At 42.9% G+C, this 16,385-nt stretch overlaps 1 protein-coding gene across 2 annotated transcripts in view; it reads right to left on the minus strand.

The window, feature by feature from the left end:
- Positions 1–3,848: 3,848 nt before the first annotated feature.
- The window catches only part of LOC148476983 (ATP-binding cassette sub-family B member 5-like), a 118,445-nt gene continuing 105,908 nt past the window's right edge, over positions 3,849–16,385 (minus strand). For both annotated transcript variants that reach the window (XM_088457391.1, XM_088457390.1), the window contains 7 exons: positions 15,569–15,669; positions 14,047–14,187; positions 11,442–11,598; positions 11,147–11,344; positions 7,758–7,964; positions 6,473–6,619; positions 3,849–4,871 (listed from right to left, as the gene is read on the minus strand). In XM_088457391.1, the coding sequence (XP_088313517.1) occupies positions 4,674–4,871; positions 6,473–6,619; positions 7,758–7,964; positions 11,147–11,344; positions 11,442–11,598; positions 14,047–14,187; positions 15,569–15,669 (1,149 nt within the window). In that variant the 3' untranslated portion in view covers positions 3,849–4,673. The remainder of the gene's footprint in view (positions 4,872–6,472; positions 6,620–7,757; positions 7,965–11,146; positions 11,345–11,441; positions 11,599–14,046; positions 14,188–15,568; positions 15,670–16,385) is intronic.

Here is a 16,385-nt window from a genome sequence, read left to right on the forward strand (position 1 = left end):
ATATAAAAAATATAATAAAAAAAGCAGCATAATGTAGAACAATGATGAGCTCATAAATAATCATATACAATAAAAATTAGTTGCTAAATGAACTGGTCATAAAATGCTGTTCAATCGCCACTTGTATATAGGAATAGTCAGTGTTCACAGCTGAGTAAATGTTGCTACAAATAAATGTGTCAAATGACTAGAAATAAGTAACCAACTGTTACAATTATAGTATCCTCACAGAGCAAGCCTGAGGCTGGCTCTCTGTGTATACTGGCGTCCCAGTTAAATCACATAATTCTGCCTCTGAATAATGCAGTGTTACCTCAGTCCAAGTGGGCTGGTGTATAATCACCTTCTGAGGTCTCCAACTCCCTGTAAAAGCGTGGCCATGCTGAGATATTTGGAGCCGGGTGAAATCACCTGTGTAGGGCAATCAGCCTCTGTTGATGAGCAGACGTTGTAAATGTAATGTAAAGCAGCCGCTCTTATTCACACTCCGGCGGACTGGATGCTAAAGTCCATGCAGAGACAGCAGGCTCCATTGGTCAGTCTGCGTAAGCTGAAGCTTACCTCAGCCTGGCTGACTCCTGGTCACTTGCGGGGCCAGGAAATTTGCGTCCACCGAGGCAGATCCTGGGCTTGTCCCTCCTGGAAAAAGGAGGCATCACACCCCTGTTTCCTGGAACGGGAGCCAGTCACTACTATGCTCCGCCCCCCAAAAGCCGCAATATGTCAATCATGCTCTGGCTAGGGGGGATTGCGAGTGAGATCGCAGGAGCCATTTTGCACATGACAGAACTGTTCCTGCGTCTGTGAAGACCCCTAAACATCGGAGATGTGCACTAACCATTGGGTTAGCTTACATCTCTGAATCAGGCCCTTTGTGCGTTATGATTATTCTGAGTCATCTTGCCTTTATTTTGATGGTATTTGTTTTTTCATGACACTGCTTGTGCATCTACAATTGGGTATGTAGGCAGGAAGCCGATGGTCGAAATGCCGACCACCGGCTTCCCGACTGTCAAGTCCCGGCAGGTAAGCCATGCGGTGGGCGCGGACAGCCACAGGGGGGGTTAGGTTAGGGAATCAGTATGACCGGAAGTGAAGATCCCGACGTGGTAAGTAAATTAACTAACCCGCCCTAACCCTAACCCTCCTTTAGGGGTGCCTAACCCTAACCTCCCCCCCTAGTGCCTAACCTTAACCTTCCCCTGCAAGTGCCTAAACCTAACCCCCCCTCCCCGCACCCTAAAACAAACCCTCCTGGGGGGGTGCCTAACCCTAGCCTCCCCCCGGGGTGCCTAACCCCACCTGTCCGCACCAGCCGCCCGGCTTACCTTCGTTCGGTAGGGATAATGATAGGGATAATGATAGGCGTCGGGATTTCGATGCCTATCATTAGTCCCTTGTTGGGATATGACAATCGGGAAGCCAGAGGTCAGCATATCGACCGTCAGCTTCCTGACTACATACCGTTGAATAGTACTGTATATCAATGAGCAAAACATAATTGTGCTCCAAGGTGGATATATAAGTATGCACTGACTGAAGGTAGCAAATTTTATGTGACAGCCCAAATTTTATGGCATCAATTTTAAAAATGGCGACATTCTTGATTAAGGGCACGATTCATAGTTGCATGCTATTGCACAGCCGATGCGACTTTGTACGCAGGGGATGTGCAATAATATACTAATGACCGCAAGAGTCATCTTGTGTGAATAGACGCCTCCTGCCAGCTTGTGTGATGCGCTGTTGTGATCGAAGATGACAATCAGGTCACTCTGTGTGAACATGGGTCAGCCTAGTGGCCTTCAGGTTACTCAGGATGGCCAGAGATTTCACGCAGCTGTTTTCACCAGCTATCATACAAGGACGCAGCCCCTGCTTTAGCACGCCCGAGAAAATGGGGCCGACCCGCTCCAACCCCAAACTGTCAATCAGGCTGCGGCGTCTGGGCAGTAGAGCTCACATAATCAGATCTGCATATGCGCAGTACAGATCCTGCATATGCGCAGATATTTATACATCGGAGTTATACAAAAACCATCGGGGTTGTGTATAACTCTGTATCAGGCCCTAAGTTAAATAAATCAGTTGCTTTTCCCTTCGTTCATGATTGTCAAATGTCACTGATTTAGCATTTTATACCAGGAAATGTCCCAAATATTTATATTGACCACATGCACAGTATATTTCCTCTTATTCTTATTCTGCATAAACAACTTTAGTTTGTGAATTAATATTTCAGTGAAGCACTTAAAACTAAAACCAAAAAAATTGTCACGAATCCAGTAATTGTGCTGCTGTACTATACCAGTGTACATACCAATTGTGCTTCATGCAATATGAGTGATTGACTGGCAGTAATACTGGACTTCCCTCCAAAGAGATTTTGAAAAAGAGATAATAATTCATAGAAGGACAACTTACTAAACTAAGCTCTGACTACCCAAAATTTACAAACACCAGTCACAAATAGGTACACAGAGTGCCGTCAGTTGCATTGGAAAATATAGAAAATGTGGGTGTAAAAGTTATATACTACATATTGTTTTATATTATTTCTCATTTTCTGGTTTGCTCAAACTAGCAGATAAATAATATTATACGTCAAAATATTATGTCGTTAGGCCACATTCACAAGTTGTTGGAATGTGATTATGTAATTATTTTATCACGCCTAAAAAGAGTGATGGGAAAGCTTTGGGCAGGGATAAATGGATCTTTGAACAAAGACAAAAATATAGCCATCAATTACATACTACTGTATGCTCTACAGCAAAATCTAGCAACAATTTTATAAAAATAAACCAACATTATGCAGCTAGAACAATACTGTGACATAATGATCTTTTAATACATTTATTAGCAACAAAAAAAAAAAGATCAGACTTGGGGGAAATCATTTAGCTCCGTTAATTTTACAGGAGCAAAAAATGGTGGTTGCTTCGGGCTTTAACACCCGGGGTTATCCAGTTCTAGACCCTTTTTCACCCTAGCCCTTTTTTAACGGCCGTGAGGAGTTCACGGATCTATGCGTTAACAGGGTGGGTTCACCCGTTAACAGGCTAGTTAGCAGGGATTTCTTTTCGGGTCTGATCAGGCCCGAAAAAAATCCCTGATAAGTGCAGCCTGCCAACTGCCTTCGGGGCTAATTGAATAGCCCCGATGAATCAATTAGTCTGCAATAAATTACAGCGGATAATTGAATTCCCTTAGTATAACATTTAAAACAAAACTGATAGTACATGCAGTAGTATTTATATTAAATATAATAAATATTAAATATAATAGCAATTTTTGATCAGTCATTTGTGCAAAGCTGGAAATGTTTAATGATAAATATATATGAAAGTTTAACACTGTCCCTGAATAAAAATAATCAGAAGGCTCTGTGAACAGTTGACTGACAGCCATTGTCTATAAGACTGAAGGGCATTTGAGAACTTGTGTCATTCCAAATACATTTGATAAAAGATTGGCTTTAGTAACTTATAGTAATTTAATTGTGTAAAATGTACCACATTTATTTGTATTCTAAACAGTTTTTTTTGTTCTTTCTTTTTATCAAAAGTAAGACAATGAAACAAATTATCAATATTGGAGATTTTACAGATTTAAACAAAATTTGACAACTGATATTTGATAAAAACTGTAGTTTAAAATTGTGTTTTTGAACAATACATTGAACATTTGTTCAGCATAAACAATATCTTTACTTTTTAATTATTTTTTAAATAAAGTTTTTTTAGTTTACAACAAGATTTCAGAATCTATTGTAGAAAGCCTAAACACCTAAAATAATGAATTAAACAAAAAGGGTTTCATTTATTTTATCTTTAACGATGAGTAGCAACACAAATATACTGAAAAGCAGCATTTAGGTATAACAATTACACATTTTATTGTATCTCTTTTTTTGCAATCATTGTAATCAAAAACAAATTATTTTTCTTCATTTTAGAAAATCAGGGGCTACAGCACTAATTCATTAAGTTACTTGTATGCATGCAAATATATTATTATGTCCTGGAGTGTAATCAGCACTGGCTGCAGCCATTAGTGCTACAGATGTAGCCTCGCTCATCTATCCCATGATGTACGTGCATCGCGGCATGGATGGCGTGACTAGTGTGCCCACGACTATGGCGCACGCGTGCGTATGCACGCACATACCATAGACTTCAATGAAGAAATGCCTGCTACGACGAGTCGCAGCCTGGTAAGTGCTGCGCTATGCCACGATGCATGTGCCCATGTGCATGCATCGCGGCAAACAATGAGCGTGGCTACATCTGTATATAGATTATGATACCACTCCGTCAGAAATTGTTATTGAGCAACTTTTACATTGTATCTTAGTTGATCAGGAATCTAGTTACAAATAAGATGTTTTGGACTGATGGTCAAAAGGCATTCATCAGTGTTGAGTATCAGTTGCGCCTTAATACTCACATTGGCGACCTCGGACACAGCACGCACTCTGTAGTACCTTATATTTACACCAGGTGTAGCTTATCTTTACACCTGGTGTTTGTACACATATCTGTGTATCAGTTCTATTCATGGTATTGCTTTACACAGCAACAGTCTCTCTTCTTAAGGCTGATACAGCGTGAACACTACTACAGAACATCCAGCGGACTTATATCCAGAATTGTTTTGCTTTTTTTTTTTTATTACGTTATAGTCTGTGCATTTACAAGATTATAATAAGCCCCTTGCTTGGCTAGAAGCTGCTGATGAGTTCCGTGTTCTATTATCCTCCCATTCTTCATGACGACAATAAGATCCGCATTCTGAACTGTGGACAGTCTGTGTGCGATCATAATGCAAGTCCTTCCTTTCCTGGCTTGATCTAGAGCTTGTTGTACAACCTGGATATGATACAAATGATATTGTAGTGAGCAAAGCAGATTATGGGCCGTATTCAATTAGGCTGCGAAAAGCCATTATTGGCGACAATATATCGCCGATGACGTCATTTTTGCCATTTTCACTTACTTTTCAGGGGTGCGAAAAGTCTTTGTCAAAAAATGGCGATAAGTTTTCACCACTGAATGGGTGGCGAAAAAAAGTGCAGAAGTGGGGTTTTGGGGTGCAGACTTAAAATAAATATCCTGCACCCCTTGGAATGTCCCCTAAAAGTAATCTGTGTCAACATTTAAAAAAGAAACTTCAATAGGGCACCCCAAAAAAAGTGGTTTAATTTTGGTGGCGAAAAAAAAAAAAGTTCGGGGACAAACTAAAAAACTAGTGAAGTAGACTCAGGAGGGGGGTCCCCAAGTATGCGGCAGGTGTTTTTTAGAATGCGCTTGGTTGCGGCAGTTGGATTTTTAATGATTTTTAAAAAATCACTTTAGGGACTTAAAAATATGCTTGCACCCATTTTCATGTACCCCAAATTTGATGGGACTAGTTATTTTAAAAAAAATGAAGCCGAAATGCTATTCTTCACCACTTCTTTGAAGACGCATTAAAGCGCCTGTCGCGGCCGTTTAAAAACCCCAAATACCTTTAGCAGGCCAATTCGGGAATACCCATAGTGATCCCCCATGTCAGACCATTTTTTTGGGGGGTGACAGGCTGATTTCCCCAAAAGTGACAGGACTTTTTGATACTTACCTTTCCGCCGAGTACCGCGGCTGGAAGATCCATGTATGGTACACTCACCGCCAAAGGTACATGAGGTGTGATGATAACACCTGGGCCGGGAATCGGTGGCTGTGTTCAGTGCTGCCATCAGAAATAGTGGGGCAGACAGCTCTATGTGCAAGGTGTCTGACTGCCATGTAAGAGGTGATAGGTTTGTGTCCCGGATACTAATTACCCGGACCCGGGCCCAGGCTTGATGGAGGGCCTGCCCGTGTCTCCCAAGCCCTGCACACGCTGATGCTTCTGTGAGCTGGGCAGCAGTGAGTCCAGGGAGGCTGCTGCAACTGATCAGCAGCAGCAGTCTCTTCTGGGTGTGTGTGGGGGGGGGCATTAACACTGATGCCCTCCATTTCCCCCCCCACCCCCCTTCCCCCAGATTTGCCCCTGGCTGAGGTGTACACAGCAACAGCAAATACTATTTATTCTATTTTATGTAAGGAGGCATGGCCACATCTTACATTAGATTACGCCCCCCAAAAGTACCTGGGCCTAGCACAGCTCTCTACAGACCTTGTGGCTGATAACATATGTTTCTTCAGCACCAAACGTATCCCATGAGTCAATCATGAATTAGAACAGTCTCAGAAAGCATGTTCATGGCATGTAATAAGGTAAACAAGAAATTAAGTACAATGGGGAGATGTATCAAACCTTTTATAGAGAAAAAGTGGAAAAGTTGCCCATAGCAACCAATCAGCTTCGAGCTATCATTTATCCAGCACAGCATACAAAATGACAGTACTAATGATTGGTTGCTATGGGCAACTTCTCCGCTTTAGAAGGTTTGATACAACTCCCCCTAATTATGACGTTCCATTCTCACCTTTTCACTTTCATTGTCTAGTGCTGAGGTGGCTTCATCCAGCAGTAAAAGTTTTGGAGCACGGATAAGAGCCCGGGCAATGGCAATCCTCTGCTTCTGGCCTCCGGACAGCTGAGTTCCTTTCCCACCCACCAGTGTGTTATATTTCTGGATAGTTAATAACATACATCAGAAGCTTTATTTTAATGAGACAATAAAGGTACAACTATAGCCAGGACACATAGAGGTTTTATCTAGGACTTCCTTCTGCACCTGAAAAGGCATTCCTTTACAAAATGGGCTTTGATTTCCTGGTCCTGGTGTAATTCTGGTGGGGTAGGCACTAGTCCCCGCAGACCGCACGATATGCCGGCTCCCCCCTCCACCATTTGAATGGGATCGTACATTGCATCCCAGGTCAGATGGTTTTGCAGGAAGACCTGGGGATGTGATGTACGACCCCGCGGGAGCACGCAGCACAATATCAGGTACGATATCGTGCCCATACACGGCACGATATAGCACCTATATCGTGCCGTGTATGGCCACCTTAAGAGCTACAGGTAAAACTGAGGCAATAGCCTCTGATTTCAGTGCCGGGAAATAAATGCGTATTCACAGTAGGTCGCATCTATGTGATCCCCATCCATCCACCACTTAAATTATCCACCATCATCAGCACACATTCCACCGGCTCTATCCTTGATGCAAGAGATCCGAAAGAGGTCAGATGAATTTCTGCACACGTCGCCTCTGAATAACCCACAATTCTGCCTACATACCTACGGCACCATGGCTCACTTATCCTACGTGTGAACACCCCATTGCAACCCAGTAATAGTGTAACACCCACCAGCCTGCAAGTTGCATATGCAGGCTCCGACATATGTGACGTTTTCGGCAATTCGCAAAAGTTAGTGCAACTCAGAACCAGGCCCAAAGAGGTACATACTTCTGTTTAACCCCTGAATATAGTGTGAAAGAAGAAGCAATAGAAAAAGATTCAACATTCCTGGCTGTAAAACCTAAAGCATAATTGCCAGAATACATTTCTATGCCCATCACCATTTCTCATGCATGTGGGGCCAAATTGATGGACAAAACGCATTTCGCATTTGGCAGAGGTGCACATTCCAGTATTCCAGCTTTGCTCTGTCTATGTGGGGAATGCCACTCTGCACTGGATTTATATATTCCACGTTTCACATCATTTATTCTGGGTGGAAGGCTGAATTTCCTAGAGAAAAGTGCCTAAATGCATAACATAACATAATATTCCACAGAACAATTCTGAATTACTACTTACCTCCGGCAGGCTTTCTATGAAGGAATGAATATTGGCTGATATTGCTGCCTGCTGTATTTCCTCCATTGACACCTCCCGGAAGTTGTCTCCATAGGCGATATTCTCAGCGATGCTGCAGTCAAATAGCACCGGCTCCTGCGAGACGATTCCCACCTGAGATCGCAGCCACTGTACGTTTAAGCATCTAGCATCAATGCTATCAAATAGCTAAAAATAGAAAGGTGAAACATACAGTGCTTGTCGTACTGTGAGTAACGTTTGACAGAAAGATAATATTTTTCCCAGTTGATATGTTACTGTATATAACCATTTTCATGTTTTAGAAAGATGCTAACACGCAGATACATTTTCTGTCACCCTGAGGTATTGGTGCATAGCCAGAAAAGGTCATTTTAAAGGTTGGGAAAGCTGCCAGTAAGAGGATCAAAATGCGTCAGTGACCTTTCTTGTCGCAACACTTGCACTATAAGGAATTCTGGGCCTGATTCAGAGCCGTTCGCTATTTGCGGACGTTCGTTCAAAAACAAGGGGTGGCTATTCAAATGATCCGTTCGCAAATTGCAGTCTGTTCACACCTCTAAGTCTGAATGAGCGAGCAAAACATACGCTCGTTTATTTGTTAAAAACGCCCCCTGGCCGCTCGCACCATACGTCATGTCCGCTATTTATTAGATTAATCGAGTACATCGACCAGTGTATGAACTGCTCGCTATTCTTGTGGTTGGTTTTTGCTACCACAATCTTGCGAGCAGTTCTGGCTATAAAATAACCCAGTGACGTGGTCAATGACGCTGCAGTATTAATTATGCACACCCATAAAACGCCCGTTTTGACCTTTAAGCACGCCTGCGTTCTGATCTCCACTCCCCGTTTTCAAGCACCTTCCCCTGTTACCACCCACATACGCCTCATTCTGTCACTCAAAATAGCAGGCATTCGCTATATTGCGAGCACATGAATTTCGGCCGCACTGACTGATTCGCGCATGCGTATAACGATCCGTACGCATGCGCAGATGTGCGAACATCGCTCGGAACGAGCGTACTGCCGCTAGCGAGTGGCTCTGAATGAGGGCCTCTGTGTTATATTCAAGCGGATCTACCTCCTTACCTGGAAATACCAGCGAATTTGCTGAGTCCAAAAGGAAGCCACCCACTGTGCCTTGGGCTTCAAAGCTAAACCAGGACCCCAATACTATCCTCATATAACTGGTAACAAATTACTTTGGTAACTTTTGAATATTTAAAGAGCCTCCTCCTAATTTTAGGCCCATTTATATTATCAACTATCAGGACAATTGGAGGATAAGGAACTTAGGGCCTGATTCAGACCCACTCACGAGCGGCTGTCCGCTCGCAAGTGGGTCGATGGTCTGCACTGCGCATGCGCACGACGGAGGGAGCTCCGTCGTGCGCATGCGCCAGACGCGACGAGCGAAGGACTTTCCTTCGCTCGTTGTGTCTGATCAAAGGGGGCGTGCTGTCGATGTTGATTGACAGCACGCCCCCTTTGGTGGGCGTGCCGGGGGCGTGCCTCCCTGACGGGGGCGTTCCCAAGGGAACGCCTACCGTTAGAAGCCGGCCCACTGACATCACTAGTGATGTCAGTGGGAGTGATTTTGGCTCTGATAGAGTCAAAATCACTCCGGGCCTTGCGGTTGAAAACCTCAACCGCAGGCTCAGGCTCGCAGTTTCGATGGTCATGATGGTCACGACCATCGCGGCCATCAAACTGCACGCTCGTATAGGCTGTGGGTGGTGACCCACAGCTATACGAGCGTCCAGGAAGACACTCCATTTTTATGGAGGGCGGCCCTCATTCAGAGCGTGCGCTCTGCTCAGAGCGTACGGCTCTGAATGAGGGCCTTATTTCCATAGTATATCTGCTGAATTATTTAACTTTAAAGCCTATAAATGTATGCTGCAATCTAACTATTTGTTAGGTGTATTAAATGTGGGATGGGAGCAACAGTATTTAAGTGAACCAAATCTCATGCAGTTTGTTGCTCAAATGCAAGAGAGGTTAGGAAAGATAGGCACTCTAGTGCAACACAATCTAGGCGGGGAAGCCCAGGAAAGGCAGCATGAAAACTGGGATAGGACAGCTGTAGTCTGCTCATTTCAGCCAGGGAACAAAATGCTTGTCTTAGTTTCCACACAAGAGGTAATAGGGCCAGTAGGATCAGTGAATTTAAATCTCCATCAACCTGGGAGAAGGAAAGAGCAGCAGGTGTATTGTGTTTATCTCTTTAAAACCAAGTAAAAGCCAGTAACTGATGGTTGGAACAGGGGTTGGAGAAGATCCATTAAGGACCAGCTTGTACCCAAGTCAAAGAGAATAAGTGGAGAATATGTTACAATATAATGGAGATGTCTTTTCTTCTGTTCCTGGGCACACCAACTTAATAGAACACGACATTATTACTTCTCCTGGTGGGGAACCAGAAAAAAATACCACAAAAAAGGATATTGACAAAATCATTCAACTAGATAGAATTGAGGAGTCCTGAAGTGAATGATCTAACACTATTGGGACCATACAACATCACAGCAACATCTTCTAACTATGAGAGTCAGAACTAACTCTCATAGTGAGAAGATGTAGCTGTGATGTTGTATCCTGGATACCTGAACCTGGTGTTATGTCTTGATGAAGAATCTGTTGGATCCGAAATGTCAACAGCTTAATATGACATAGTGGCAATTTTGGACATAATTATCGAGCAGCTGCTACGAGTATGACTTTGGCTCAATAAATTGAAAAAAAATATTTGTTTACAAATCTGGTGAGTGCAGTGTCGATACTGCACGCAGTTGGCCAACGTTTAAAGTCTGTGCATGCGTCCTAGTTGCACAGCGCAAGCATCCCGATTGTTAGCGCTTAGAGATGCAGAATAGAATTGGACACCCAGTCTGTGGAATTCAGTGGGCGTTCCTGGGAGGAAACAGGGGTGTCTGCTAAGCAGATGTGGGCGTGTCGCTGTAAGTGGCTATGCCCATAGACGGAGAGCTGCTCACACAGGAGGCCATGGTCAGACGGGGTAACTACACCTGCCATAGGGCTGGTGCAAGTTAGGGTGGTGCAAAAATGGTGGCGTATAAAGATGCACCGCAATGGAACTGCACCACTGAAGATGCTGCTAATGGGCATCTCGCTATTAATGAAATCTGCCATGTATGAGTGCGACTCACAATCAGCCCCGTCAAGCCAATGCCTGTCTGAATGTCCACATTTAGCTGTAAGGAAAAGCAGCATGTCAGACAGAATTATTTGATGTATGTATTTTAGCCCAGAGATGACGTTGGGGTAATTTTCTTTGGCCCGGAATCCTTCATGATGATTTTTATTATTTATGTTTAAACAAATGAAAAGTAAGTCACAGATCTTACCACTGCTCCCTGGTGCGGGTCATAGAGCCTCTGCAGCAGCTGGACAGAGGTGCTTTTCCCACATCCACTGCTGCCCACAAACGCCACAGTTTGCCCGCTGGATATCCTGATAGATAACTCTTGTAGCACCGGCACATCCGGGCGAGATGGATAATTGAAGGAAACTTGGCGCAGTTCCACATTTCCTTGAAATGTTTCCTAGTTAAAAACAAAATACTTATATTACACCCCAAAAGGATTCTGTGCAGTCACATACATAGAGACATGGTATATACACATTGGTGGTGTCACTTACCAGGGTCTGTCCCTGCAGGCTGTAGCTGTCAATAGTTGGTTCACTTTCGAACAACTGGAAGAGATGGGAAGCTGCAGACTTGGCTTTAGCGTAATCAGGAGCAAAGGATAAAGTCTGTCCTACAGTTATAGCTCCATATGTCAGTAAGGAAAACACCCTGTGATGTAATATATAAATTGATGAATGAGACGCCAATAACACAATATATCTATAAGGTTAGGCTGTGGGGGGGAAGGTTAGGGTTAGGCTGTGGGGGGGGGTGATAAGGTTAGGCTGTGGGAGGGAAGGTTAGGGTTAGGCTGTGGGGGCGGTTAAGGTTAGGCTGTGGGAGGAGAGGTTAGGGTTAGGCTGTGGGAGGAGAGGTTAGGGTTAGGCTGTGGGAGGTTAGACTGTGGGAGGAGAGGTTAGGGTTAGGCTTTGTGGGAGCGGAGGTTAGGGTTAGGTTGTGGGAGCGGAGGTTAGAGTTAGGCTGCGGGAGGGGAGGTTAGGGTCAGGCTGCAAGAGGAGAGGTTGGGGTTAGGCTGCGGGAGGGGAGGTTATTGTTAGGCTGTGGGAACGGAGGTTAGGGTTAGGCTGCATGAGGAGACGTTAGGGTTAGGTTAGGTTGCGGGAGGGGAGGTTAGGGTTAGGCTGCAGGAGGGGAGGTTAGGGTTAGGCTGTGGGAGCGGAGGTTAGGGTTAGGTTGCGGGAGGGGAGGTTAGGCACAAGAAGGAGAGTTAGCGATACTCACTGCCTCAAATGCCAATGGATCATCAGATAACCGCCAGACCCGGAAGACACCAGGTAAGTCACTGCTAACCAGGGACGTTTTGTCAACATTCTAGTCATGTCAACATTTCATCAGTGTTGACATAATGGGGTATATTTACTAAAGTGAGAGTTTTTAGAAGTGGAGATGTTGCCTATAGCAACCAATCAGATTGTAGTTATTATCTTCTAGAAGGTGCTAGTTAAATGTTAAGGAGAATCTGATTGGTTGCTATGGGTAACATCTCCATTTCTAAAAACTCTCACTTTAGTTAATATACCCCGATAAATATTGACCTGGTTAATGTGGACATTTGCGAGCATGTTGACATGCTTCATGTTGGCATTATGATGAGGTCGACATTCTCATGTCGACATTATGAATGTGGACATGATGATTGTCGACAAAATATACCACACCTGTACATAATCCACTGCCACTACTGTGTGTATGTGTGTAGGTGTGCTTTCCAATACCGCACACCTGGCTGGATCTGTAGAACCTGCTACATTGTGTACCTAATGCGTTAACCCAGTGTTACCTTGCAACTCAATCTGGCTGGTTAATAAACAAATCCTGGTTAAGTTATTCATCATGTGGACTGACTTCCATTACACAACGCTGCCACATATATATATATGTATGTGTGTGTACATATACATATATAGTGTGTATATATATATATGTATATATATATATATATATATATATATACACATACACAGTATGCCCAAAAACTCGGCACTCCTTCTGCAATTTCGAATGCTCTGGTGCCATCCAGGGGTGTAGATGCAGCCCATGTATAGATTCAAATTAGGAGGCACTCTGGAGACTTTGGCATCAATCCAATATCAAATAGTCCTTTATTCCACCTCCAACGTTTCGGGAATTACCCCGTTGTCAGGGACAAACGGGGTAGTTCCCGAAACGTCACTGACGTCGGGGTAATTCCCGAAACGTTGGAAGTGGAATAAAGGACTATTTGATATTGGATTGATGCCAAAGTCTCCAGAGTGCCTCCTAATTTGAATATATATATATATATATATACAAACACCTATAAGATCTGCGAATACACTCCGCAATGAATAGTGATTCCCAGACTTTTGTACTTATTTCTTAATTTAACGTCTTTGTTATATCATCACTGTTTAGGATTAGCATTGTCACAATGGAGTTGGTATAAGACTATGTGGCGAAATGCATGGCGTGAGTCACTTGTATTGGTCTCCAGTCTTTCGCGTTTTTAGCCAGGTAAATATCCAAGTCACACACAGCAGCTAGATGCAATGCTAGCACAAGTGTCCAGGGTACTCGTGCATTGTACTTTTGTTAAATTAGTGATGCGAATAAGACTGAAATTTGTAACAAAACTGTGCGTTGGGACATATAACGTGACTTAATCACAAATAACAAATAATTGGCAAATAACTTGAAATTAGGTGCATCTCTATGTCTGGTCCCACACACAGAGCAGAGAAGACACATTCTGGATGCGCTCTGCTAAAAAAAAAGGTATCTACCAAACAATTAGACATAGTACAGGATTTATTTACCGGAAAGACACCTACCAGGCCACTGGACCTTCACCATAAAGAAGGCACTGGCGACTACCATTATCAACTTTTCATTTTCATGTGCCTATTGATTTACTTTAATTACTGAACAGGTGCAAAGGTTTGTGTTGCCCAGTAGTGCCATGTATGACTACTCAGTCACACTAATGTTTATACTCATGGTTTGTTGATTAGGTAAGTGAAGGAAAGACAGAAAATGGGACAAGACTAGAATGTAACATGTCCCCAGTAGCATGTTCTCAATTATATGAACAGATATATGAACAACACCAATACTTACAGAAATACTTCCTCTGCGTTCATCCTTTCTATTTCAATCAAAAAAGCCCCAAATCGGTAACATGCGGCATAGGTAAAATGTATGAATGACTGGCTGAATGCAAAACAGATGCCGTAGATCTGTGCCCTCTGCTGAGAATTCCTAAAATATATCAATTTACATAGACACTGTGAAATCACTACTAAGCGAACATAGGGGGAGTTGCAAATGACAAATATCACGTACATCATATTATCCTTATTCACCAGCGAACCCATGATTTTCAATGTTTAAACTAAAAACTACAAATTCCCTTAAGCAACATCCGTTTTTTTTTTCAAATCGACAATGTGTTACAAGTTGAGTCTCCTATATTCAAATATTCCGAAATAGGGAATTTTTTTAGCATGACTGAGATAGTGACATCTTTGCTTTTTGATGGCTCAGTGTACACAAACATTGTTTAAGGCACAAATTATTAAAACTATTGCATAAAATTATCTTCAGGCTTTGTGTATAAGGTGTATATGAAACATAAATTAATTTCATGTATGTACACAAACGTTGAGCCACAAAATAATTGAAAATATTGTATAAAATGACCTGCAGGATGTGTGTATAAGGTGTATATGATACATAAATGCATTATGTGGTTAGATTTGGGTCCCATTCCCAATATCTCATTATGATATGCAAATATTCTAAAATACGCAATACTCCGAGATCCAAAATACCCCTGGTCCCAAGCATTTTGGATATGGGAGACTCAATCTGTACAAGTCATTTATAAGCATACATATGTAATAGGGGGTGAGGAACCGTATCTGCAAGGTCTTACATTATAATTATTATTATTATAATTATGTCTAAGGCGTCACAAGAAATAACAGTGCTAGATTAAATAGCTATCATTGCTTCAACCGACAAATAAACATGATTAATTATATATGACTAGTTTGGGATGTCATCAGTATCCCGGCGGTCAGAATTCAAACGCTGACAATGCCAGGTCCGGAATCCCTACGGTCATCACAATACCGCTCCGGAATCCCGATGATTAGAATCCAGATGGTGAGTATAACAGTTCGGATTAGGTTTAGGGTTAGGCAGTAGGGGGATGTTTAGGGTTAGGCTGCGGAATGGGGACGGTAAGGCTTAGGCTGTCAAAGGGGAAGGTTAAGGTTAGGCTGCAAAGAGGCGGTTAGGGTTAGGCTGCCAAAGGGGACGATTAGGGTTAGGGTTAGAATACTCACCGACTTAAGTTGAGATTTTGACCATTGGCATTCCGGAGCCGGCATTGTCACCATTGGGATTCGTACCCAACCTGACCAGATCATGAAACAAAGTCATCTTAATTTACATTGTTGGTTCAGATTCTCAGCTATGTAGCCAGATGTTGATTGTCCTATTTTATATCAGACTATAAAACAATTCTCACTTCCAAAGATAATTTTTATTGCTAAACTGCCTAGTTGTTAGTAAACACCACATATATTTAATTAACGTGTGAATAATTATTAATTAGAGTTTTATGATTTCTGACCTGTAGGGTTTCTGTAAGCTCTCTGAGTACATTTCTTCAAAGGTTCGCTCACTAGTTAATGATACAACCGTTCGAATGTTATCCACTGCTTCAGTTGCAATCTATTAATTTGTTAGAAAAATTATTATAGACTACAATACACACTGGTAATATCACTGAGGCACTAAGGTGCATATTCATCATCGTTAATGGGCCTGTTACACATGTGGAAATGCTAATTTCCGCTTGATTTAAGTAACGGGCCCATTCACTTTTAGGGGTCGCCTAGTAATCAGCAAACTCTTAAAACTGAACGTTTTTCATTTACCTGCAGGAACCAGCACCAGATGGCATTGGTTCCTGGACCCCCGCTCCTACCTATGGGAAGGCGGTCTGGGGTTGCTAAGAGGGAGCCAATGGGATCCCTCCATCGGCTTCCCACTTGTGTCCTGCGGCAGTGTGCATCCGTGAACTCAGGTATGTCACCGGTAAGTACACATCGTGGGATTAGCTGCTTTTCGTTACAGCCATCCCCGCATCGGAGCATTGAATTGCTCCAGTAATTAAGCATCTACCACTGCAACTCGCAGCTAGCTGGATACTTAATCACCGGCCCCAGATGATGAATAGACCCCTAAGATTCATGACAATTGGTTCATCCCCAAATAATGTCAACTGTGATTAGATAACAGTTACTCGCTGCTACTGATCAAGATTTAAAGGATATCCCATTTTTATGAGCATACAAGGTTAACACCAGTGCTTTTTTTCTATGAGAAAAGGTGCCAGTATTCAGAAAAAAGGTGCCTGTACCCAGCTAAAGTTACAAGTTGATACA

Source organism: Taudactylus pleione, unplaced genomic scaffold, assembly GCF_031769625.1.
Source record: "Taudactylus pleione unplaced genomic scaffold, aTauple2 ptg000758l, whole genome shotgun sequence".
Taxonomy (NCBI): Eukaryota; Metazoa; Chordata; class Amphibia; order Anura; family Myobatrachidae; genus Taudactylus; species Taudactylus pleione.